The following is a 27,964-nucleotide window of genomic DNA, read 5'->3' as shown; positions in this document are numbered from 1 at the left end:
TAATAAGAAGAGTGGCTAGACCCTGGCTATTCACAGAGCTAGGTCTTCCCTCCCTTATTCTCAGATTTTCAGAAACTCTCCTAACTTTTTATTTTGAGGTAATTATATATTCACCAGAAATTGCAAAAATAGTACAGAGAAGTTTTTACCCTTCATTAGTTTTTCCAAATGGTTATGTGTTACATAACTATTGTATAATATCAACACCAGGAAATTGACAGTGGTGCAATGGTGTGTGCATAATTGTGCCATTTTATCACCTGTAGATTAGTTTAACCACTACTGCAATCAAGATCCACAACTATTCCATCACCACAAAGATCCCCCCCTTGTGGTAATCTCTTGAAAGTCTTAGACACCTATGTTTCTCTCCCTTCCCTAACTCCTAGCAACCACCAGTCTGTTCTCAATAATTTCATCATTTTGAGAATGTTATAAAGGGAATAATACAGTGTGTGATATTTTGAAGCTTTTTTCCCCCCCACTTAGCATGGTGTTCTTCAGATCCATTCAAGTTTTATGTATCAATAGCTCAGTCCTTTTCATTGCCCAGTCGTATTCTATGTTATGGATATACCACAGTTTAACCATTCACCTACTAAAATGACATTTTGATCGTTTCCAGTTTGTGTATTAGAATAAAGCTTCTGTGAATGTTCACATTCAGGTTTTTGTGTGGATGTAAATTTTCATTTCTCGGGGAATGCAATTGCTAGGTCATGTGGTAAATGTATGTTTAGTTTTGTTTTTTTTTTTTAAGCTATTACCAAACTATTTTCTAAAATATCTGTACAATTTTACATTCCTACCAGCAGCGTATGAAAATTCCACTTTGTTCACATCCTTGCCAGTATCTGGTTTTGTTACTATTTTTCTTTTATTTATTCTAATAGATGTGTAGTAATACTTCATCATGGACTTAAGCTGCATTTCCCTAGTGGCTAGTGATATTTAACATCTTTTTTTGTCATCATTTGCTGGCCATATATCTTCATCAGTAAGATGTCTTTTGTCTTTTGCTCATTTTCTAATTGAATTGTTTTTTACAGAATTTTTTTGAGAATTCTTTGTATATTACAGGTATGAGTCCTTTGTCAGATATATGGTTTGCAAATATTTCCTCCCACTTTTGTTGCTTGTCTTTCCCTCCTTTAACAGGGAGGTTAGTAGTTAGAGCTAAAGTAAATTTTGTGAGGTCTAATTTACTGATTTTTTTTTTTCCCTTTTATGGATCATGCTTTTGGTGTCATGTCTTGGTCTCAAAACTCAGGTCTCAAAGATATGCTTCTATTTTTTTTTCCTCTTACAATTGCAATTTTTAATGTGCATCTCTGATTCATTTAAGTTAGTTTTGTGTAAGGTGTGAGGTGTTTAGGTCCAGGTTCATATTTTTTGCCTATGGATATTGACTTTTTCCAGCACCTTTGTTGAAGACTATTCTTCTATTGGATGGCTTTTACACATTTTTAAAATATCAGTTCTACTACCTGTTTTTGTATGACTTGTCAAATAAAGATGGTTTTTACATTTTATTTTTATTTATTTTTTAAATGTTTATTCATTTTGAGAGAGTGCAAGAGCGAGCACACACGCAAAAGGGGCAGAGAGAGAAGGAGACAGAGAATCCTCAGCAGGCTCTGAGCTGTCAGCATGGAGTGTGACATGGGGCTCAAACCCATGAACCAGAAGATGGTGATCTGAGCCACATCAAGAGTCGCTTGCTTAACTGACTGAGTCACCCAGATGCCCCTGGTTTTTACATTTAAAATGGTTGAAGAAAATCCCTGATGTGGAAATCATGAGAAATTTAAATTCAGTGTCCAGAAATAAAGCTTTTTTGTGACATTACTCCACTCGTTCAAATGTATCATCTGTGGTAGTTTTTGCACTACAGTTTGCCAATCTCAGAGATAGATCATTCAGCTGAAAGACGTTCCTTCACACCAGCCCAACTGTATTGAATCCAACTTCATGTATAAGTTAATCACAAATTTCAGATTCCAGATGTTTGGAGCTGCTTATAAATAGTTGAAACAACAATTTCTCGTCTCTAAGATGGGAACTAAAGTGAGATTTGAAGAGGTGAAGTGACATGCTTAAGATTTTCTAGTTAGTAAGTGATAGAACTGAATCTAGGACCCCCTTTTTTGTTTTCTTTTTGTTTAAGTTTTTTATTTTAGAGGGCATGCAAGCAGAAGAGAGGGGCGGAGGGAGAGAGAGATTCTCAAGCAGGCATCGTGCTGAGCTCGGAGCCCTATTGGGCTCGATCCCACAACTCTGGGACCATGACCTGAGCTGAAATTAAGAGTGGACCCTTAACTGAGCCTCCCAGGTGCCCCTAGGACCCTTTTTTTTTTTTTTTTTTTTGATTTGTGGTCCACTTCGCTTTTCACTAAGCCCATTTGGATTGTTAAGTTAATAAAGAGATATTAAAATGTTTTTTTATTTCTTGTAAACAACAGGTTCAAGTTTCGTTTCAACTGATAGTTATCTTGGTATTTTGAAACCTGAATTTTTTTTCTTCTTTTATCGCTCATAAAACATAGAACAAACTTGCTCAAAGATTATTTTAAATTCTTGCTTAGTAAATTTATGATTTTAATAATATTTCAATATTTTGTTAAAAAAAAAAGGCAAGGGGGGAGTCCATCCCCCTGGCTCTTTTCTTTAGTGTCATTAAATGACAGGATTGCTCTTTTGTATTCACTTGTGAGTCAGCCTTCCTTTCTCACGTTTTTTTCATCTTTGACCAATTGCCCAATTTCTATCACAGGGAGTGTCCCCAAGTCAGACAACTAATTGAAATTTTCTGTGATGTCAGAAAGCTGTTGGCAGGAATTTAAAATCCAAGTTCTGTTTGGTGATAGGAGTGAGGAATTATTTGGGGATTGATTATACAGAGAAGTGAAATAAATAGATAGTCTCATTTATCAGAGCAACAACTTCAAGGACTGATATCTTCCTCACCCACCTAGAGAGGGGATGGGGAAAGTCTATAAGGCATGACATTTTTGCATAACATAAATAATGCCATCTTTGTGATCATGCAGAATTATCATGTAATGGGCACTCAGTAAAATATTTGTTGAATGACATAATGCTCCCTTTATTGGAGATTCTTTTAGGTCCTTGTCCTTCTCAAGTTCCATTAATTGTAACCAGGTAATTTTAGTTGATCATCTCACAGGAGGTGTTGTAGAGAGGGGTTGATTGAGAAGGCATAAAGGAAGAGTGTAGTGTAGTAGTGTATGGGAAAAGTTTGAGTTTTGGAATCCGACAAGATGAGCGTTTGAATGTTGGTTGTCACCCACTAGTTCTGGGACCTACGATAACAGAACATCTTATATCAAGCTGTTTTCTTCTCCATAAAATGGACTTAATATCTACTTCGCTGATTTTGTGTGAGGATTAAAATGAGATCGCATATATGATACCTAATAGATCCTTGGTGAATAATTATTTTCTTCCCTCTTTCAGAGGTTTTTGTCCTTTTATTGGGTTCTCTTAGAATACACTACATTGTATTGTAGGTCGGTAATTTCTACCTCTAATTTTGATATCCCAGAGATAATTGCCAATTATTTCAAGGAATGTTATCAAATATCATTGGGAAAATGATAATAATGATGGTGACACTTACTGTGTTTTCAGTAGTGTGATGATGGTCTTATATTTATTGTCTTTTTTAATCCTTACAATAGCTCTGTGAGGTAGATACTAGAATTAACATCTTAAGATGAGAAAATTGAAGTTTAAAGAGACTTAAGAGCTTGTCCAGAGCCCTTAAGCAGGAAGCACTAGGGCTGGGACATTAAGCTAGGTCTCTAACTGTAAAGCACCTGCTCTTCTAGCACTGTGTACTGCCTCTGTCGTTCAGCTATTTTGGGGGTAATAATAGTTAACATGTATTGAGTATTTGTTATGTTCCAGGACTATTCTAAGTACTTTATGTACTTTGTTTCATTTACTGTGCACACTGATTTTATGAGGAGGTACTGTTACCTTCCCCCATTTTACCAATGAGGAACAAGGTGCAAAGAAATGAAGTTGCGAAAGGTAATATTTTGAGCGGAAGGTCTAGGGGCAGGGATTCAAATCCAGCCAGCCACTCTTAAGCAGCATAATGTAAAGGGATGGGGGTGGTGGTGGTAAAGTAAGGCAGTGTTATAAACATACAATGATCTTTTTAGTCAGGTTTTTATATGAAATGGGAAGGACCCCTAATAAGACAGAAAACTTTAGCCTTTTTTTTTTTATTATGAGTAATAAAATCTAAAAAATTGTACTTGCTTTGAAAATGTATATCCACCATGATTTTTAAGAATTGAGGATATTACATTTTTTTCAGTTCTAGGTATAATTCAAGGTGATAGTAGTTTAAGTTTTGTAATATTTGGAAAGCTAAATATTTTTGCATTAATGAACTTTTTCAATAGTGATGTTAAATGAGGCTATTTGATAGTTGATAATTTTAGCACCTATGAGGATTTTATTGATAGTGTCATGTATTAATCTAGTTATAGTTATAATGACATTTTTTAAGGCAGCAGTTTGTCTCTCAGATAAATGTATCTTCCTTTGTAGACTTACATGCTTCTCTTTATATTTACTCTCATAGTCTGATATATGAAAGCTTTCCTTAATCACAGATAATAGAGTAGCTTGGCTCTTTTTCTGTAAAAGAACTGTTGATAAATTTGAGCTTTTGCACTAGAGGGGAATACTCAAAATGTTATTTCCTGAATATGTTCTCTGTTGGAAAGCTAAAGCAATCAACTCAGGAATGGAAAGATTGTGAAAACTTTAGACATTGGTACTTTTTAAAATTGAGATATAACTGACATGTAACATTGTGTAAGGTGTACAGCATATTGATTTGATACATTTATATTGCAAAGACATTGAATTTTAATGTTTTTATTTCAAGGCAGGACAACCGTGACATTCTTACAGTGCAGCAAGGGCTATCTTACTGTAATAACCTTTAACAAGTTTGTATATGTATGTCATTTTCAATTAGTTGTCATCACAATTATTCAAAAGTAAATTTTGTTTATTCATTGAAATTCATTACCTAGTATGACACAAGTAGGCTTCCATTTCTCCATAAGCAAAGGTGAGCTCTCTATATGCAGCCTTAGATTAAGAATAAAACTTTGAAAAACAGGATTAGCGAGGAGAAGGATTGAAATTTATTTTATATTTAAACTTATATTATGTTGAAATATGAGATTACGATCAATTTAAGGTCCTTTTCATTTCCCTGTACAGTGGTTTTTTTGATGGGCCATGTTGAAATGTGTTTGGAATAAAACCCACAGAGACTTGGCCATGTTAGAAATACCATTGGTAAGCTGATAGTAATATAGAAAATGTGTTACAATCAAGGCAGCACCTTCTTGGTGTTAATTTCAGTGGCAGATCTAGGTCACAATTCATTTCCTGCATACCAAATACCTCCTCTGAAGCTTAAAATAATAGGATCTATTCAAAGATATTTTCTTTTCTTTTCTTTTCTTTTCTTTTCTTTTCTTTTCTTTTCTTTTCTTTTCTTTTCTTTTCTTTTCTTTTTTTCCCCCATGAAACTGCTAAAACATTTAGCAGAGGGTAATTAGAGGACTCTTTGAAAATTGGTCTAACCTATATATTTAATGGCATTAACATTTAGTTGCTTGGGAGAATTGCCTAAATTACCAATTTTTAATGCAGGAAAAGTGTTTAGATTAATTTTATTTGTAAGAAATAGAAATGACTAAGTGTTTTAACAAATTGTCAAATATTTAGTTGTATATAGAGTAAAAGATGGACTGCTTTTTCTCTTGGCAATTTAAGCAATCCGATTACATGTATAATTTTGGTGTATGATCTCAGTTTCATTACAAGTGATGTTTGCAAATGAAGGATTTTCTTTTTGTTTAAAAACAGATATTAAACAGAATGCAAGTCATTTGGTATCTATACACTAAAGTTTTTGACTTATATTTTCTTTAGAAGTTTTTATAACTTGTAATAGTTGGCGATTTGGAATAATTTTGTATAGAGTACTGCAACTATCATATTTGCATATTATACCAAATAAATTATTTACTGTAAATTTTGTTGAACTTTTTCTTCCCAGGTGTAGCGATAGGATTAATTGGAGTATCTGTCTTAACACTGAATTACTTGAATTGTGTCAGAAATATTGTTGTTGGGTGGACAAATTCTATAGTAAATACCACATCGAGCTTGAAAGGTTGGTCAGGACTATTTAATCCTAAAGATTTCTTGCTAGATATCTTTAACGTCTAGTAAATGAGCGATGCTATTTTATTTTGGCTTTGTCAATCCATGATGATCCCTTAAAAATTAAAGATGAATTTTTAGTTTTAAAAGTAATATATGTTTATAGTAGGAAATTAGAAAATACAGATAAGCAAAAAAGACAGATATTTATAATTCTTCCAGTCTAGATAACTACCATTAACACTTTGGTATGTATTTCTTCAGATATTCTTCTGTGTTGTATATGTGCAAAACATACAGATTTTTTCCTGTCTTTAGGTCCTTTGCCTCTCCCTGGTGTATTTTCCCCTAGAAAACATGCCTGGCTTGTTTTATTACTTTAGGACTCACCCTAAATGTCACCTCCCAAAGAGAAGTTTCCTCTGCATCTAGAGTAGCTTACTGATACTTTGTTTTTCTTGTCAAACTAGATTGTAAAGTTGAAGAGAGTGGAGATTAGATTGTGTCTGTCTTAGCACCATATCCCCAGTGCCCAGAAATGTCCCTGGCACTTAGTGGGTACTTAATGTATGTTTACTATAAACATGGAGTCAGATTATACACATGTTAGATGCTCTGGAAAGAAAGGTAAGATCTATATTTCTTAGATTGTTTATAGTCTAGAGGAGAGGTAGAAGATTAGATATGTGATAACACAGAATGCGGTTAAGAGCTGTGATAGGGAAGTACAGCACTAACGAAGCACTTGGTAGGAGTAGCTGTCCAGATTGGGTAGAGATGAATTTGTTAGAGAATGCTTCCTGGAAGATTGGCAGTGTAAGCATTTTATAACCTTGTAATCCATCAGTTATTTCATCTATAATATAACTTACAATGGGTGGGTAGTATTTTGTCAGTATGTAATTACCAGAGTTTAATCAATATCCTAGTACTTAGAATAGATATTTAGGGGAGTCCCTAAATAACTGCCGTGGATATTTTTGTGTATCTTCAGTTATTTTCTCAGGTAATTTTTCCTTGGGAGTGGAATTTCTGGGTCTGAGAATTAAAACATTTTCAAGGCTTTTGGTGTATGTACCCATTTTGGTGGGTGCCAAATTGCCCTTCGTGAAATTTGTACTGGTTTATCCTTCCAGCAACAGTATATGAAAATGCTGAAAAAAGAAAAGTTTATGCCAGTTTGGTAGGCAGAATGGTGTCTTACAGCTTAATTTGCCTTTGTTTGATTTGCCTGTATGTGTCATGGCAAAATATGACAGGCTTCAGTTTAGATTTTACAGTGGTTACTGAACGGATATTCCATATAGTATGGCATATGTGAAATTACTTGGATATTTCCTTTACTTTTGATTGCAAGTCAAATTATATGCTTACATTCCCATTATCTACTTTTTAGCATAGTTTTCAACCCAGAATATAATTGTGTTTTAAGATCTTTGTCTCATTCATTTTACAAACGTGGCAAATTCAGAGAAACAGAATAGGCCATTTAATTTGAGATCAAGTACCTTAAGAAGTTTGTATGTTAACACTAGGCCTAGCAACTAACTTCTTTTTAATTATTGTGGCCAGAAACACCAGATGAAAATGGTAAAACCCAGAGAGCTGATGATTTTGTCTTGAAGAAAATAAAGAAGAAAAAGAAAAAGAAACACCGAGAAGATATGCGAGGAAGACGCCTTAAAATGTACAATAAGGAAGTACAAACCGTCTGTGCTGGCCTGACCCGCATCAGTAAGGAAATCCTCACCCAAGGACAAATAAATAGCACTTCAGGAGTAAATAAGGAGTCCTTCAGGTATCTGAAAGATGAACAGCTGTGCCGATTAAATTTGGGCATGCAAGAATATCGGGTACCCCAGGGAGTACAAACACCTTTTATGACTCACCAGGAACATTCTATTCGTAGAAATTTCTTAAAAACAGGTACTAAATTTAGCAACTTTATTCATGAGGAACACCAGTCCAATGGTGGTGCACTTGTCCTTCATGCTTACATGGATGAACTCTCATTTTTGTCTCCAATGGAGATGGAGAGATTTTCTGAGGAGTTTCTTGCTTTGACATTCAGTGAAAATGAGAAAAATGCTGCTTACTATGCTTTAGCAATAGTGCATGGAGCGGCTGCTTATCTCCCAGACTTCCTGGACTACTTTGCTTTTAATTTCCCCAACACTCCTGTGAAAATGGAGATTCTGGGCAAGAAAGATATCGAAACAACCACCATTTCAAATTTTCACACTCAGGTAAGATAAAATCGCTGTTAAATTATTTAGTAAATACAGTATCTTGACAGTATTAACCTCATTCTGTTTTGTTTGCACATACCAGCACACTTGATAAAAATTCACGGTGGTAAAGGGGATTCACATTGTTAGTTTATTGCTTTCATCGAAAAGTCTTAATTGCTGAAGTTCTTGGGGATGTGGCTTGTTACTGGGTCTAAGAAATGCTTTATATATGTTGTACATAATTACGAGTCTTTATGGAAAACCAGCTTGAATTTGTGAATCCAGTCTTTCACAAACCAGGTAATGTTAGCGTGGAGGATGTGATTTAGAGCTGGTAGCATCTAGGTAACTTTAGTTAAGACTGGCTTACGGCATGATACAACACATGAGGGCATTGACCTATTTATTTGCCAGGTTTTTGCTGTTTTTGTTTCTCTTCTTTCAGTAACTTGTTGGCAGTCTATCCCAGAAACATATCCCATTTATATGACTTGGAAGTGTCACTAGGAAGACCGCCATAGCCTCTGCTCCTTCTGCCTATGCACTGTTGTAGGTGAAGACATTTTCTAAAGCCTTGCTTGGGCAGCTAGGCTTAAGTCAGCAGGGAAATCTCTCCTTCCTAACAGTGGTTTTTAACTGAACATTTTTTTGAATGAAGTTATTTTAGGGTATAGAAAGAAGTAAATAACATGTCCTAGTTATTTTCTTAACTTCCTTTTCTCATAAGAATTGTGAATATGAATGGTCAGCTATAAGTTCGTATCATAGATGTAAATTCTATGCAAGTTTAGTGGAGAATATTTGGCTTTTTAGAGATTTATGATTATATAACCTGTTTTCTCAGGTTATCTAATAATTTGCGGCCATTCTTTTCCTTAAGACTTTTTTTTTAGGTAAATAGACTGTTGCATAATAAGACTCTCAGCTGCCTGCCTGCATTAGAGTGGTTTCAAGCCACTTGGATTTATTTGAAACCTCCTCTAACTTGAATCTTTTTAATGATTCTTCCCATCCTTGCCTCCAGTGAGGGGAGTATCCAGTTTAGATTCATGAGCTTCAGAATTTCTCTAATTGAAGTTCTCTCTGCAGTAGAGAGAGCAGGAGCAGCCAATCTGGAGAGGTCGCAAGATGGGGCTGCCCAAGATGTTGGAACACGATGTGCAATAAAGGGCTTCGTCTTGGATTTTGGCCTTGTTACCACAATCAGGTACCGAAGTGCTGACTTTTGTAGTAGATTTTCTTTTTACTTTTACTTTTTTTTTTTTTTTTTAAGGAGTTTTGCCCTTTGAAGGTTAAGAATCCTATTTTTATAAATATTGTAGAGAAGGGACTGAAAACCGTTTTCCTGATATAGGCCATAATCCCCATAAGTCCCTATTTAACAAAGAAAGATACTGCTGAGAGCAGAATTAACATGCTTCATCACTTTTTTAGTTTAGAAAATGCAGCAAATTTTCTCTTACTGATAGACCAACAAGCATATTTGAGAAAGAGGCCAGAAATTTGGGTGAAAAAGTCTTGGCTTTGTAATGGTAACTTTTTAACTTTCATGTTAGTTTATAGTGGATCAAGCTTGTCAGTAGTACCCAGTCTAAATAGTTAATGAAAAAAAGTATCTCTAAACATTCCCTGCTGATTTTTGTCCTCCAATTTTTTAAAAATGGAGCTGAAATTTAAATGACTGTACCAACAACTTACCTTGAGATTTACTTTGGACTTATAAAATAACAACTTCTTAAGAACATACCAGATTATTATTAAATTAGGTATCATTAAGCACTTCAACCACATAAGAATATTGAGGACTACTGAATAAGTCTTGTGCAGTGGTAATCCTGGAACTTAATTCTGTTTGTGAATTTTCAGTCATTGCAGGAGAAATAATGGGGTGGGTATGGGAGACTGAAGTAGTCCATGAAACTTGAAATTTGCACCTGTCAAATCTTTGGCAGATGTTAGGATGGCAGCTAACCCAGTAGTTGAAATGAATCCAGCAGTTCATGGTTTATAGAAATCTTTTCACATTCACACGTGAATATTTGAAATGACCTATGGTATAGGTAAGCAGTTTAATCTCTGTTTTCCTCTGAAGAAACTGAGGCTTTGTTACCCAAGTTCATGTAGCTAGTAAGTAGAAGTGAGGGTACTAACCTAGGCCACTTGAAAAATATGCCTATCATTTTACCATAATTCTTTATTTCAGCCGTTGGAGAAGAGACGAGTGCTTTTATTTGTCTAACACTGTAGTTAGTGAAACTAAAATATCCCAGTTTAACACAATATTCAAAAAGCTATTAATTTTTAATCAGTACCTTTAGGTTGTTGGGAATTAAGTGAATACCTTAAATATTTTGGACTTCTTTGTTTAATAAAGTCTTGAGAAGTTCTGTGAAGCCTCTTAAATTGAAGATACTTTTTTGTTATCTTAGACAGTTTTTGGAAGTTATATAGTTTAAATATGTAGCCATAATAATTATTTATGACTATTATTTCAAGATAGTTTATTCATCAAGCATTTATTGAGAGCATACCATGTACTACTGGACATTCTGTTCTTAAAAGGACTAATTGATGAGCTCATTCTAGTGGAGGAGATGTACAGACCAAAATTATAATACAGTTTGCTAAGTACTAGAATAGAGGTATGCATAGGGGAAACCTTGTGATACGGGGAGCACAGTTTGTGGTATTACCTAACAGACTTAAGGTGATTAGAAAAGGCATTTTAAAGCATGTGATGCTTGAGTAGAGTCTTGAAAGAAGATTAGTACTTAGCTTAATAAGGGCATTTTAAGCAAAGAGAAAAACAGCCTAGGCAAACACACAGAGGCATTAGAGAATGTGGTACTTTCAGGGAGCTTGACATGGCAAGAACACATGTTGACCGTTGAGGGGGGGTGGTGGGAGTTAAGACAAGAGAGACAAGATCAGGATTGTGAGGAGTTTTATGTGATATGCCTAAAGAAAGTTAGCACTTTTTTCTAAAGGTAATGGTGAATCACTGGTGAATTTTAATAGGGGAATGCTATCGAGTTATGTTTGCCAAGATTACACAGTAATGTCTTCACAGGGGATTGAGGAAGAGAATGAGATTGGAAGCTAGAAGACTTGTTAGATGACTATGATAACCAGATCAGAAATGATTGATGTCTAAACTGATATTGACATTGAGAGGAAGAAATGCAATTTGAGAAATAATTAGAAGATGAGATGAATTGCATTTGGTGAGGGAGGATAGAGTCTTAAATATGGTTTGGATAAGTGGGCAGATGGTGGTTCTGGTCACAAAGTTAATACAGACTTGAAAAAGCTAGTTTTTAGGGGTGCAAGCAGTTGATGAGTTCAGGTTGAGATATTTTGTGTTGGAGGTACCTGGGAAGACTAAAGGTTATAGATGTCTATTAGGTAGTTGAATATATGGATCTAAGATTGGGAGACGTGTGTAGGCTGGGGATGGAGCGGTTGGATCCGTTAGCATATAGCTGATCCAGGGACAGCCTTAGAATGGAAAAGAGATGAAGCTGAGAATGAAATCCTGTGATGCACCCACATGTAAGTATGAGGAACGTGGAAAAGAGGTCAAAAAGAAGGAGCGGTAGAAGGAAGATTTAGGATACAAGTTTTCTGGGTTTCAAGAATGATGGAGAATTAAGTATCGTGAGATAAGGATGAGAAAATGTCAAGTTGCTCAATTAGGAATCTTCTTGGAAACCAGTGCTTGTCAAGACCAATGCTTTGCAAACCATGGCCTAATATTGTAAATGATGGGGCTTTTTGCTCTGTGTATGAATTTGGCATCACCAGGGAGCTTTCTAGAACTACAGACTCTCAGATTCCTGCCCGCATCTTCTGAATCAGAATCTGCATTTTTGCAGGTGATTTATAGACCCATTAAGGTTTGGGAAGCACTACTTTAGAACTTATCTGCACTAGTTTGAGGAAGTAAAATGTAGGTTTGTTTTGTGCAAGAATAATTCTAGCTCCTGTTATTTTTATATTTTTAAATTATTGTAGTGGCAAAGTGAGGATGCACATAAAGGTGTTTTTTCTTTTCATATTCTATAAAACTCATATTCTAACACCAAAGGAGGTAAGTTCATGATAAGTACCTAGTGCAACACCAAACTGATCCTCAAATTTGATTACTTAACTCTCAGCAGTTGATACAGGATAACTTTGTAAATTTGTTTCTAATCTGAAGAACTACATGTGTATTGACACAGCATGGTATTTTTATAATTCTGTAGGATTATTCAGATCTAATTAAGTTTTTTTTTTTTTTTTTAAGTTTATTTTGAGAGAGAGAGCATGTGTGTGTGTGCACAGAAGAGCGAGGGAGAGAGAATCCCAAGTGGGCTCTGTGCTGACACAGAACCCGACACAGGACTTGAACTCCTGAACCGTGAGATGATGACCTGAGCCAAAATCAAGAGTTGGACACTTAACAAACTGAGCCACCCAGGTGCCCCAGATCTAATTAAGTTTTAGTCATTGGCTAAATAACAATTTGATCAAAAAGTTTGTGGAATCTTTTAGTGAATGGAGAAAAATTAGTGTCCACTTAGAATATGTTTCTCCCTAAAATATATATGTTTTAGGAATAAGTATAATTTATGATTTTTTTGCTTTGGTGTTATATCTTATAATTATTGCCTTTTTAAAAAACTTAAAAAAATTTTTTTTTAGTGTTTATTCATTTTTGAGAGACAGTGCAAGCAGGGGAGGGGCGGAGAGAGAGGGAGACACAGAATCCGAAGCAGGTTCCAGACTCCGAGCTGTCAGCACAGAGTCCTGATGCAGGGCTCAAACCCACGAACTGTGAGATCATGACCCACGCTGAAGTTTGGACGCTCAACCGACTGAGCCACCTAGGCACCCCTTTAAAAACTTTTTTAAGGTTTTAAACTTTGAAGTGTTTTGGTTCTGTAATAAGTATATAATCCTTGGCTCCCCTCCTTATAAAAATCCTATGGCAGTTGATAAACTGATTGAAAATTAGAATAGTCTTCTAGTCATCTTATGGACCAACAGGATTGTAGAGTAGGTGGGCACCATTTCCGAGCATTCATTTTATAGATGAGGAAGGTCACATTTTGATTGTGACCTTTCCCAAGGATGAATAGTGGTAGATCTTCAAAGAAGAATTGTTTTTTCTTCTGTCACTGAATGGAATTAAATCCTACAGGTGAGGGTAAGCAAGTTTTATGTGTATATAAAATGCAGATTTTGATTTTGTAGGTCTGGGTGGGGCTTTATAGTCTGCATTTCTGATGGGTTTCCAGATGTTTCTGATTTTGCTGGTCACAGACCAGCAAGGCTATAGATTGTAAATTCTGTACATGAATTGCAAGCCAAAGCAGCAACAACAAAACACTAAAAATATAGTGAAGTTAAATCAGGAGTTGTTTTAAATATCGCCATCTGAGACTATTTTCATCTTAGATCAACTAAGTAATCGAAGGGTGTATACGAAGGAGGATGTGTATATGTATGTGTGGAGGAGAGAGGCACTTGATTTAAAAAGCAACATATCTTCCATAGTAAGATTTTGTTTTATCTGGCAAATGTGCATATGTTCAGTTCTACTTAAAATTTTTTTTCTGTATACATACAATATTGAAGTCTGTTATTGAGGATCATAGCTCTTTATTTAGGTGGTGGTAGAAGTTCTTATAAATATTACCTTTGTTACTATAAAACGGTAATGTCTCTTTCCCAGAGAAAATCAACAAATGTTATTTCTCCATTGTGGGTTGTTGCAAGGCCTAAAATGGGCTTTTTAGGTGCTCCTCATCTTTGATTACTATAGTTAACATTTTACGGTGAATTGGTAGTACTAATTAATAGAGTCAAACTAGTAGAGTGCTTTGTAGTTTGGTAAATAAACTGAGAAACTCTTTACGATCTACACATCAGTGTGTTATATAAAAGGAGAAATAAATATTTTAAGTAGCTGGCTTTATAAAATAAACCAGCATAGGAATGGTAGGTTTGGTTCTTTTTTTCCCCTCTCATTCTAAGTACAGCTTATAATTAACTCATTTTGACTCACACTGCTTTTTCACTGTATGTTTTAAAGTGGGAATGCCTTTCCATTCACAGGTCACAAGGTTAGGAAGATTGCCGGCTAGCTTTTTCCTTTCTGTTTTTTAAACAATCAGCTTAAACAGGCTTCTTCCTAAAACAGGAGTTTTGTAGAGTAATTAACCCCTGCCCTCAGTGCCTGGTGGGATGATGGGGGAGGTCCATATAGTGTATTTCTAGCTTGGTGTTCTTCTGAGGTTTGGGTAATTTAAAAAAGTTTTTAAAAATTTTTTAAAAGTTTGTTTATTTATTTTGAGAGAGAGAGAGGGAGACAGAGAATCCCAAGCAGGCTCCTCACCGTCAGCATAGAGCCCAACGCAGGGCTGGAACTCCTAAACTGCGAGATTGTGACCTGAGCTGAAATCAAGAGTCAGACACTTAAAAGACTGAGCCACCCAGGCACCCCAAGTTTTGTTTTGTTTTCTTTTGTTTTTAAAGAATTTCTTTTTTCTTTTTTAAAAATTTTTTAATGTTTATTTACTTTTGAGAGAGAGAGAAAGAGACAGAGCACAAGTAGGGGAGGGGCAGAGAGAGAAGGAGACACAGAATCCAGAACAGGCTCCAGGCTCAGAGCTGTCACCACAGAGCCTGATGCGGGGCTCGACCCATGAATGGTGAGCTGAAGTTGGATGCAGAACCGACTGAGCCACCCAGACGCCCCTGAAGAATTTAATTTTTAGATCAGTTTTAGGTTCACTGCAAAATTGAGGACAAGGTACAGAGATGTCCCATATACTCTCTGCCCCCATATATGCACAGCCTGCTCCACTGTCAACATCCACCTCCCCATCCCCGTGGTATATTAGTTAGCAGGTGTTGAACCTACATTGACTGATCATAATCACTCAAAGTCCATAGTTTACATTATAGTTAACTCTTGGTGTTGTACATTCTGTGGGTTTGGACAAATGTATAATGACATGTATCCATCATTATGTTAGCATACAGAGTATTTTTGCATCCTAAAAATCTTCTGTGCTCTGCCTCTTCGTTCTTTTCCTTCCTCTCCCAACCTCTGGCAAGCACTTACCATTTACGGTCTCCATAGTTTTGCCTTTTCCAGAATGTTATATAATTGGGATCCTGGTGTGTAGCCTTTTCAGATTGGCTTTTTTTTCACTTAATAATATGCATTTAAGGCTCCTCCATGTCTTTTTCATGGATTGATAGCTTTTTTTTTTTTTGAATAATATTCTCCTGAGTATACTATAGTGTATCCATTCACCTATTAAAGGACATCTTGGTTGCTTTCAAGTTTTGGCAATTATGAATAATGCTGCTATCTTCCAAGTTTTTAACTGATTTATGACTGTCTTAAAAAGTATATGTATTTGGAGCACAGTTGAGCTTATGTCACTCTCAGCAATTGATAGAGGATAACTTTGTGAAGTTAAGTTTTTAATCTAAAGGACTATATAATCTATTGACAGAACAATATGTATATCAAATATAATTGCTTAAACTTTTATAGATATTATATAAATCTTTTTTTTAATGCATGAGAAGCGAACTTTTCTTACAGGCATTTTCTCCCTTGATTACACAATCCTTCTCCCCTCCCCACTTTGCCTTCTGATTTTTACTAAAGGTTGAGTTTTCTCTGGCATTATGTCTCTTGCTTCCAAAAGTAGTCTTACTTTTTACTGTTCTTTGGTCTCTATTTATCTCCCTCCAACCCTCCTACTACTCCTCTACTCAACTTGTTCTTTGCTTTCGAGTGCCATTTCCAGGCTAGAGTTTTTCAAACATGCCAGATCCTAGGAATAATCTGGAGTTGCTAGTTCCAGATACATATTTAGAATGTCAGGTTCCTCTCCTGGAAATTCTGATTCATTAGGTCTGGAGTGAGGCCTGAGATAAATACTTCAAGTGATTCAATTCCTATGAACAGGCAAGTTTAAGAAACGTTTAAACTATATACCATCTACCATTAATTACTCTGTTTTCCTTCATTTGACATGTAGATGTCATCCTTTTAGAATTTCAGAGAAATCATAAACCAAGGACTGTTAGAGATAATCTTGTCTAACCACTACATAGTGCAGATATTTTAGAAAATCATTTTGGGGTTGATAATTATTTATGAGCTTGTCTCTTCTTAAGGTTTCATAAGCCTGCCAGTGGACCATCATCATTGTCTGGAAAGCTTGCTTATTTTCTTTGGTCCACTTGCTTACTAGTTCATGAAGACTATTCAGACTTTTTATCTGCATACATCTTTTCTGCTTTCCCTTTCCCTCCTATTAAAATAGAAGAGATATCCCACCTTATCAAAAGCTAATCTTTCACCTGTGTTCTAGATTCGATTCCTCACTTTGCTTAGGATTGTCACAAAATATATATAATAAAATTAATATTTAACTACTTTTAAGTATGTAATTCATTGGCATTAAGTGCTTTCACAGTGGTATACAACCATCGCCATTATTCATTTCTAGAACTTATTCATCATCCCAAATAGAGACTACTCATTTGCTTAGGATGTTTACCCACCTCCACCCCCTTAATCTTCTCCCCCTCCATTCTCATATAATGTGTGAGTTATATTAGGTGAATTCTTTGTTTCCTTCATTTATAATAAAATACTAAGCTTTCTTTCTCCTGAAAAATAAATCCTTCTGAATTTGTGGTTTATTATTTCTCTGCATCTTGTAATATTTTGCTATGCATGTATGAACATATAAACTACATATAACTATTTTTTGTGATTTAACACTTAGTATTTTGCATTGTTTTGGTTAAATATTGCTTTAGAGAATTATGTTGATACATCTAACTCTAATTCATTTTAACCACTATATTTGCTATTTTGTTGTATGATTTTATCACTATTTATTCTCCTGTTTTGTACATTTAGGTTGTTTACGGTTTTGTAATATTATCATGTTGCAGTAAGAATATATGTAGAGGTAGGTGTCCTGTATACATCTGATGTGTCCTATACGTGTATGCCCTGAAATTTGTTTGCCTTTTTCTCCCGTCCTGGGATTCCATGACTATTCTGTTGACTGAATTTAGTGACTCCAATAAGATCTCACATGTCTGAAGTCTTTATTATACCATTACATTTTTTGGTAGTTCAGATAGGTATGGAATTCTAGGTTGGAGATCATTTTCTTGAGATTTACAAAGGCATAACTCCAATGTCTTTAAGCTTCTGGTGCTGCTATTGAGAAATCCAGTATTGTAATGATTCCTGATATTTTTAGGTGTCTTGTTTTTTTCTCTTTGGAAACATTTTAAAACCTCTTTACTGCAGAGTTTCAGAATATGGAGGATAATGTGCCATAAGATGGTTTTTATTTTCATATTGGGTTTTGTGTTTTAATTTATTGTGAACTATTTCAGACATACATAGAGGTGTAAAGAATAATAAACACCTGTGCTCTTACCACTTGGCCCAGAAATAAAATGTTACCAATACAATCGAAGGCCACTTCCAACCCACGTGATTTTCTCAGATTTCATTGTGTGTGAGCCTTTTTGTATTCACTCTGTTGAGTATTTAGGCCTTCTCAATATGGAAATATGTATCTTTTTGTTTGGGTAAGTTTTCTTGTATTATTTTTGTTACTTTCCTTACCTCAGTCTTCGCTGTTCTTTTTTCCTGAAACTTTTATTAGTTGAACGTTAGGCCTCTTGATTGAATCTCTAAATTTTTCCTATCACTCCTTTTATTTTTCTTCGTCATTTTTGTCTATTTTCTGGGGAGATTTAACTATCTTCTTTTCCTCCTATTGATTTATTTCAGCTGTGATGTTTTGAATTTAAGACCTTGTCCTTTTTTTAATTTGAATAACTTTTTGTTTCATGGATCCAGTATCGTCTTTCATCTATTCAATGGTATTAATCATGCTTGTTTTGAAATTTTCTTGTAGTTTGTTTCATCAAGTTCTTTTTTGTTTGTTTTAATCTTCTGTTTATGTTAGATATTTTCTTTAAATGTCTGGTGATCTGTTGATGTTTAAACATGAGTCAGTACAAAACTAGTTAGAAACTGTGAACACATAGGTGGGATTTGCCGCTGATGACTGGGTAGAGAATCTGGCCATATCATTATAAGAAAAGCTCCAAATGTCAATATTTAGAGATCTTTTCTCTGGGGCTTTTAATTTGTACAGCTAAGAATCCAGGGGATTACTTACCAGTGGAGTAGAGTAGTTTATACCTGTTTGCCAGAATTTTTGGAGCTGAACTATGGAAATGGGTAGGTGAGTTCATTGTTTAATATATGGAATTTAACTTAATTGTCTGTTGTCAGTATAATGGTCCAGTTCCATGCTTGTGCCTGGTATCTTTGTTTCCATAGTCTCTTTGGTTCACTTTCTCCACAAAATAAGATAAGAAAAGAATATGGGATGGGGTGAGGAGCAGGGAACATAGGTGGAGTGGAGGGATCTAACTAATTCTTTTACAAATATTAAACCCATTTAGCTCCCTGCTTTGTTTCCCACCTTCTACTTAGGCTTTCCATGATTCTTTAGCATAAACTGACTTTTTGGTTGTCTTCTATGTAGGTACTCGGTATTGAAAGTTCTCAGTCTGCTAATTCCCCTGTATACTTTTCCCCTTATAAAAAATGATGTGCTAATGTATCTGTCAGTTTTTACTTGTGTTCTCTTTGAGCTTCTGGGATTTACAGCCCTTAGCTTTTATTCTCACTTCAGTGGGTTTTAATAAGGAATAGACATAAATCTTTTGTTTTGTGTGCCATGTTTGAATAGCAGTCCTCTTCACCTTTTCACCTTTACCAGATTCTTCCCATTAACATCAAACCATCACACAAAAGAAAACTTAAATAGAAAGATATATTATGTTCTTAGATTAAGAAGAGCCAACCTCAAAATTACGAAAAAGAAAAGCAGTGATGGAGGAGTGCTCTACCAGATACCAATACGTTCTAGAGATGTAATGATTATGGGGTGCTTGGGTGCTCAGTCTAAGCATTCGACTCTTGATTTTGGCTCAGGTCATGATCTCACAGTTTGTGAGTTTGAGCTGCATCAGGGTCTGCACTGCCAGTGTGGAGCCTGCTTGGGATTCTCTTTCTGCTCCTCCTCTGTGCATGTGCGTGCACGTGTGCTCGCTCGCTCTCTATCTCTCTCTCTCTCAAAAAATAAACTTAAGTAAAGATTTAATGATTAAATAAGTATTAGTTTATGAACATTATTTGGTGAAACAGAAAAGTAAGTCTAGAAATAGGCCCAGGTATATACAGGCTTCTGATATATAAAAGTGACAGTATCTCAAATCACTGATGGCAGAAAGATGATCATGTGGGGACATCAGGGTATTTATTTAGAATTCATCTTAGTATCCATATCACTGGTACCAAGATAAATTCCAAATGGGATCAAAGATTTAAATGTAGAAAATGTAGACCTAAATGTAATAGAAGAAAACATGGAAGAATTCTTTCATAACTTTGGAGTTCAAAAGGTCTTTCTAACTATGACCAAAACAAAACAAAAATCACTGTAGACACAGTCAAAAGACAAGTTATGAAAAGTTGTATACAGTTCATATCACTGATAGAAGATTAACCTTCCTAAACCATTAAGAGTTTTAGAAATAGGTAAGAGAAATAAATACTAGCAACCCAATTTAAAAATAAGCAAGCCTTGTCAATGGGTAGTTCACAGAAAAAGAAATACAAAGGGCCCTTTATTATTTTTTTTTTAATTTTTTTTAATGTTTATTTCTGAGGCAGAGAGAGACAGAGCATGAGTGGGGGAGTGTCAGAGAGAGAGGCAGACACAGAATCAGAAGCAGGCTCCAGGCTCTGAGCTGGCAGCACAGAGCCCGACGCAGGGCTCAAACTCACAAACCGTGAGATCATGACCTGAGCCGAAGTCGGTCGCTCAACCGACTGAGCCACCCAGGCACCCCCTACAAAGGGCCCTTTAATCTCTTGTTTTAAAAGATCTATAGCTTCATTCCTAAGAGAGTGAAATTAACACTACTAAGATGGTAGTTCTTACCAAATTAATAAAAATCCAAAAGCTTGATAACATTTTTAATAGTGAGGTCGTAGAGCAACACATACTTTCTTAGAGTGCTAGGGGGAATGAAAGTTTATATGCTCCTATTGAGGTTTGCATGGTGTTTCCGTTTAAAAAATTCTCTCTTGATCTTATTTCCTCCTCTCTACCAGCCTTTTTTATTTTCACAGCCTAACTTCTTGAGTTGTTTACACTTGCTGTCCTCATTTTCTCATCTCTCCTCAGGCTACTGGGTTTTGTTTCTGCCCTCATAATTTATCTGAAAAACCTCTCGTGTTAAGGTCACCAATGGGCATTTAAAAACAATTTTTTTTTAATGTTTTATTTATTTTTTAGAGGGAGACAGAGAGCAAGCAAGGGAGGGGCAGAGAGAGAAGGAGACACAGAATCCAAAGCAGGCTCCAGGCTCTGAGCTGTCAGCACAGAACCCGACGCGGGGCTGAGCTCATGAACTGTGAGATCATGACCTGAGCTGAAGTTGGACGCTTAACCCGTGTGCCCCTCCATTTTTCATCTTCATCTTACTGAAGTCTCAGCAACATTTTGACCAAACCTCTTCAAATATTTTCTTATTTTGACTTTCATTATTTTGTGCTGTCTTGGTTTTCTTCTTCTCTGACCATTTGACAACTCCTTTATGTTCTTTTTTTGTCAGCTTTTTTTTTTTTTTATTGTATCTTTCCAAGACCCCTACTCTTTGAATTCTTTATGTTTTCTGTGCCAGTGATAAGATTTATATCCTCAGTCTACATCACTTGATTTCAGACCCAGCTTCCCTCTTGACATACCCACTTGGGCATTTTAGAGGTATTTGGTATTAGTTCCTATTGCTCCTGTAACAAATTACCATAAACATAATGCCTTAAAACAGTACAAATTTATACCTTTTTACAGTTCTGAGGGCTCTGAAGGAGAATCTGGGTTTTGTTTGTTTGTTTTTTGCTTATTTTAGCTTCTAGTAGTCTTCTGTATTACCTGGTTCGTGGCCTCTTCCTCCATCTTCAAAGTGCATCATTCCACTCTCAGGTTCCATCATCGCATTGTCTTCTTTTCTCTGCAGTCAATTCTCCCTGTGCTTCCTTATAAGAAATAAGGACGCCTGTGGTTATGTTTAGGGCTCACCTGGGTAGACTAGGCTACTCTCCCCATTTCAGGATTCTTAATTTATTTACAGCTGCAAAGTTCTTTTGCCATATAAGGTAACGTTCACAGATTCCAGGGATTAGGACCTGGATATCTTTGGAACCCATTATTCAGCCCACCACACATTTGAAGCTCCTCATGTTCAAGACTGAAGACCTCACCTTCCCACCCAAAGAGTGGTTTCTCTATTGGGTTGCAAAGGGCAGAGCTGGGGAGACATCTTTGACAGTCACTTCTTTGCTGTGTCATATCTAGTGTGTCTCCAAGTTCTGACAATTTTATGTCCTGAATATTTTTTCAGATCCTTTTTCTTTACTTTTTTCTAATCAGCTCCACTGTTACTAGTTTAGTTTATTGTTTATTTGGGATAGTACAGAAGCGTAACTGGTTTCTTTCAGTAAGCCTCTGAGAAAATGAAACAGAAACAAAAACGCCAAGCCCCCTCTGCCCTGAAAAGATAAATCGATAACTTTCCTGTTACTACTTTAGATCCTTCAGTGATTTCCCAGAGCCTTTAGTGTAGGCTTCAAGGCTCTGCATAATCCAGCTATAGCTCATTTGTCCAGTCTCATCTTTATTTTTTTCTTTTCCTTTCTGTGTTTAGCATTATTAGCTTTCTTCATTGGAAAGGGCGACTCTTAAGGGATTTTGTTGCCTTTAAACTTGTTTTACAGATTTTAGCTCAATGTGACTTTGAGGAACACTTTGTTCTCTAGATCAGGATCCTTTGTTCTCTTTCTCAGTGTATTTATTCGTTCTATTCTGAGGACTTGTCACAGTTTATAATTAGATATTTGTTTAGATTACTGTTTGCCTCTCCCTATTAGACTGTAAACTTCCAGGGGCCAAGAGTGGGTCTGGTTTGCTGTATCTGTATTTAGGACAGTGTCTGACATGTAATAAACAGTAAACTTTTATTCAATGAGTGATACCAATTTTCCTGTAAGTCCTGTTTTTATTTATATGAGTCCACTCTTCTACTTCAGTCTTCTTAAGTTAAATACTTTTTCTTTTTTTAATGTTTATTTGAGAGAGAGAGAGAATGTGTGCATGTGCGTGCAAGTCGGGGAGGGGCAGAGAGAGAGGGAGACACAGAATCTGAAGCAGGTTCCGGCCTCTGAGCTGTCTGCACAGAGCTTGTCACAGTGCTTGAACCCATAAACCGCGAGATCATGACCTGAGCCCAAGTCAGTCACTTAACCGACTGAGCCACCCAGGCGTCCTAATTACAGATTTTTAAAAGCTCAGAGCAGGAGCTAATACTCTGGATGTCATCTGTTTAGTACAGAGTATTGTCTCCCTTAGTATGCAAAGTAAGGGCGTATGTTGTGGGTTTGGTTCCAGACCACCATAATAAAGCAAGGGAAATTAATGTTTTGATTTCCCAGTGTATATAAAAGTTATGTTTGCACTGTACTGTAGTCTATTAAGTATGTAATAGCAATATGTCTAAAGAAACAATGTACATTAATTTAAAAATACTCTATTGCCAAAAAATGCTAACTGCTGTCATCTGTGCTTTCAGCAAGTCGTAATCTTTTTGCTGGCAATGGGTCTTGATGTGGATGGCTGCTGATTGATCAGAGTAGTAGTTGCTGAAGGTTGGGTGGCTGGCAATTTCTTGAGACAGCAGTGAAGTTTGCCACATTGATTGACTCTCTCTTTCACAAACAATATCTTTGTGCCATGTGATGCTGTTTGATAGCATTTTACCCACAGTAGAACTTCTGTCAAAATTGGAGTCTAACTTCTCAAACCCTGCTGCTGCTTTATCAACTAAGTTTCTGGAGCATTCTAAATCCTTGTCGTCATTTTGACAGTCCGCACAGCATCTTCACCAGTAGCAGATTCCATCTTAAGAAACCACTGTCTTTGCTCATCCATCAAAAGCAGCTCCTCATCCGTTCAAGTTTGATCATGAGATTGCAGCCATTCAGTCCCATCTTCAGGCTCCGTTTCTTATTCTAGTTCACTTGCTGTTTCCACCACATCCACAGCTACTTCCTCCACCGAAATCTGGAACCCCTCAAAATCATCCATGAGGACTGGATTCAACTTATTCCAAATTCCTGTTAATATTGTGTTTTTACCTTTTCGTATGAATCACTAATCTTCCTTTTTTTTAAATTTATTTTGAGAGAGAGCATATGCACGTGAGCAAGCAGGGGAGGGGCAAAGAGACAGAGAAGCCCAATCAGGCTCCACGCTGTCAGTGTAGAGCATGACGGGGGGCTTGATCTCATGAATCTTGAGATCATGACCTGAGCTGAAATCAAGAGTCAGATGCTTAACTGACTGAGCCACCCAGACACCTCATGAATGTTCTTAATGGCATCTAGCAATGGTGAGGCTTTTCCAGGCTTTCCATTTACTTTGCCCAGGTCCATCAGAGGAATCACTATCTGTGGTGGCTACATAGCCTTACAAAATGTTTTTTTTTTTAAATAATAAGACTTAAAAATTGAAATGACTCCTTGATCCATGGACTGCGGAATAGATGTTGTGTTAGAAGGCATGAAAACAATATTTATCTCATTGTACATCTCCATTAGAGAACTCTTGGGTAGCCAGGTACATTGTCAGCAGTAATATTTTGAAAGGTATCTTTTTTTCTGAGCAGTAGGTCTCAACAGTGTAAACCATTGTAAGCAGATGTGCTGTCATCCAGGCTTTGTGTTTCATTTATAGAGCACAGGCAGAATAGATTTAGGGTAGTTTTCAAGGGCCCTACGATTTTTGGAATGGTAAATGAGTTTTGGTTTCAACTTAAGAGTCACCAGCTGCATTACCCTCTCATAAGAGAGTCAGCCTATCCCTTGAAGCTTAGAAGCCAGTCACTGACTTCTCTAGCTATGAGAGTCCTAGATGGCATCTTCTTTCAATATAAGGCTATTTTGTCTACATAGAAAATCTGTTATTTACTGTAGCCACCTTCATTAATTGTCTTTGCTGGATCTTCTGGATAAACTTGCTGCATCTTCTACATCAGCACTTGCTGCTTCACCATATGCTTTTCTATTACGGAGATGACCTTTTTCCTTAAATCTCATGAACCAGCCTCCTCCTGCAGCTTCCTTAAGTCTCTTATCCTTCACAGAATTGATAAGAGTTGGCCTTTGCTCTGAGTTAGGCTGTGGCTTAAAGGAATGTTGTCTGGTTTGATCTTTTATCCAGACCACTACAACTTCCACTGTATCAGCAGTAAAGCTCTCTTCCTTATCATTTGTGTGTTGCACTGTAGCAGCACTTTTAATTTCCTTCCAAAAATTTTCCTTTATTGACAACTTGGCTGTTTGGTATAAGAGGACTAATTTTTGGCCTGTCTTGGTTTTTGACCTGCCTTCCTAACTGAGCTTAATAATGTCTAGCTCTTGAGGGTGCTTAGGTGGCTCAGTCGGTTGAGTGTCCGACTCTGGCTCAGGTCATGAACTCACAGTTCTGTGGGTTTGAGCTGTCGGGCTCTGTGCTGACAGCATGGAGCCTGCTTCGAATTCTGTCCCCTCTCTCTCTCTGCCCCTTCCCTGCTCAACACGGTCTCTCTCTCTCAAAAAAAAACATTAAAGTAATAATAATCTCTTGCTCTTGATTTAAAATGAGAGACCTGTGACCCTTCCTTTCACTTAAACACTTAAAGGCCATTGTAGAGTCATTAAATGAACTAATTGTAGTTTTGTTGTGTCTCAGGGAATAAGGCCTAAGCCTGAGGAGAAGAGAGAGGGATGGGGGCAATAGCTGATCAGTAAAGCAGAACGGACACAATATAGATTGTTCACTGTCTTGTGTGGTGTGGTTCATAGTGCCTCAAAACAATTATAGTAATGACATCAAAGAGCATTGATCACAGATCATCATAACAAATAAAAATAATAATGAAAAAGTTTGAAATACTGTGAGAATTACAAAAAATTTGCTTACAAAGTGAGCAAATGTTAGAAAAGTGGTGCTGATAGGCTTACTCTTGGCAGGGTTGCCTCAGACCTTCAATTTGTAAAAAGCCAATTATCTATGAAGCATAATATCTGTGAAGTGCAGTAAAGTGAAGTGCAATAAAGTGATGTGTGCTAGTATACAAGATCTGAGACATAGGCTAAACCACCATAACAAAGAGATGTCACATACAGTGGCTGGAACAAAATAAAAGTTTCTCTGGAGTAATATATCCAGAGGTTAAGCAACTCTGTTCTGTTACATATGTCATCCAGGATTCTCCTTTCCTTTTAAGTTTTGCCAGTCCCTTTGGTTGTGTTGTCTGCATAGTTGAACCTGGCTCTCAAGACAGAAAGAGGAAGTAGAGAGCTGCTTACTTATAAAGGCATGCTCTGGAAATTATATATGTAACTTGTACTAAGATCTCATTGGCCAGAACTTAGTTCCAGGCCACACTTGGCTGCCGAGGAGCCTAGCTCATTGGCTATATGCCCAGGAAGTTCTTTTTCCAAAAAGAAGAAGGGTAGAATTAGTAGTTTGTTTGGCATAGGTGTCACACAGTTGGTATATGTTGAATTTCTGGTCATAAATGCTGTCCATCTTCTAACTTGTGCACTTAATTATTTAAATGCTTTATAAACATTAGCATTTATGAACATTTTTACATCAGTGATACACCATTCTTCAGCTTTACTACTTTTTTTTTTTTTTTTTGCCACAGTTTAATGGCTGGTTTTTACATCCTTTCTAGCCACAGGATAAATTATAAGTTTAGAATACTACATTTTTTATATAAAAAATAATTCAAATCCCTATTTCCAAATAGGAAAGGATGCTTATATTTATTAATGTCACATATTAATTATCCTAGGTGTTTGCATTTTAAGTTGTCTTCAAGTTCATTGCTATTGATTTAATGGGATTAAATTAGGTAAACTTCAAACACTGTGATATAAAAATATTCAGTCTTACTTTGTGTGTAATGTGAATTCCTTCAATTAATAATGCATTAAGAGTTGCATAATCTCCAAGCTAGCAAAAGTGGCACATAGCAGTGTGCTTTTTCAGGATTAGTCTTGAGTTCTGTAAGCTTTAAATTGTAATGTGTCTTTAGCGTAGTTCTTAACATAAAATGCCCCTATTCTGTATATTTGAAAGCCTTTCTTGGTAAAGGAATTTCTGATAATTGGGAATAGTTGGTGGGGGTGTTGTAGGGAGACTGATATTTATTACTCCTGAAAGCATGCGATTCCTAGAAGTGGTACTGAAGGTTAGTAAATCTCCGTTAGTTGTTTTAGGATGCTTGGCTAAGAAAAGTTAGAATAATGCTTAGAAAGCTTCCCTACTTCTCCTTTATCTGCATCCTGTGATCATCTTCTTTCCCAATCTGCCCCCTCTGACTTTTCATAGCATGATGATCATTCATACAAATGATGGGAAGGTAACTCATACAAATACATATGGAAAGTAATTTTGTCCTGGGCAGTTGCTGCTTAATGATCATATAAGGTGATTTTCGGAAAGATTTGTAAGGAGTTAAGAAATCCCTGATATTTGAGAATAGGATCTAAGCCCTTTTTTGTTGTTGTTGTTTGTATTGTGTATGTATAGGGGTGCTATTAAATTGTCCACAGAAAAAAATAGTGGGTTCTGAAAATGTTGCTAAAGAACTAATAGTAAAGAACTGTGTAAAAAATGCTAGATGATCTGGGCGCCTGGGTGGCTCAGTTGGTTGAGCATCCAACTTCAGCTCAGGTCATGATCTCACAGTACAAGGGTTCGAGCCCCATGTTGGATTCTGTGCTGACAGCTCAGAGCCTGGAACCTGCTTCAAATCTGTGTCTCCCTCTCTCTCTGCCCCTCCCCCACTCACACTGTCTCTCTCAAAAATAAACAAACATTAAAAAAGTAAAAAAAAAAACCAAAACAAAACTGGATGGTCATTTATGCCTTGTATTGAGGCAAAAGGATATTTAAAACAATCCCAATTGATTCTTAGTTTTTTTTTTTTAATGTTCAATAGTGACCTGCCTTATAAAGGTACAACTGTATATTAGGCCTTTCAATCTAATCTGCACCATAACTAAGATAGTGAATGTTTGGTTACTGATCCAAGGTGGAAATTCTGCTTAGAATTCAACGATTTTTCGTTTAGTCATTTGTATGCATGGATCTGTCTTTATCCTTGAGAAACATTTTACTTATTTATTTCTTTGTTTATTTTTAAGTTTGTTTATTTTGAGAGAGAGGGTGCAGGGAAGGGGCAGAGAGAGAGAATCCCAAGCAGGCTCTGCACTATTAGTGGGCTCGAATCCATGAACTGTGAGATCATGACCTGAGCTGAAACCAGGT

The 27,964-nt window shown here is 36.3% G+C and overlaps 1 protein-coding gene across 1 annotated transcript in view; it reads left to right on the top strand.

Annotated features, from left to right (window-relative positions):
- Nucleotides 1–27,964, top strand: part of RSBN1 (round spermatid basic protein 1) — a 47,447-nt gene that overhangs the window by 3,670 nt on the left and 15,813 nt on the right. The window contains exon 2 of the mRNA XM_043575879.1: nt 7,798–8,471. Coding sequence (XP_043431814.1) covers nt 7,798–8,471 — 674 coding nt within the window. The remainder of the gene's footprint in view (nt 1–7,797; nt 8,472–27,964) is intronic.

This window comes from Prionailurus bengalensis, chromosome C1 (assembly GCF_016509475.1).
Source record: "Prionailurus bengalensis isolate Pbe53 chromosome C1, Fcat_Pben_1.1_paternal_pri, whole genome shotgun sequence".
NCBI classification, from domain to species: Eukaryota; Metazoa; Chordata; class Mammalia; order Carnivora; family Felidae; genus Prionailurus; species Prionailurus bengalensis.
Note: the sequence above shows the minus strand (reverse complement) of the source record. Positions and strands in the feature narration are given on the sequence as shown.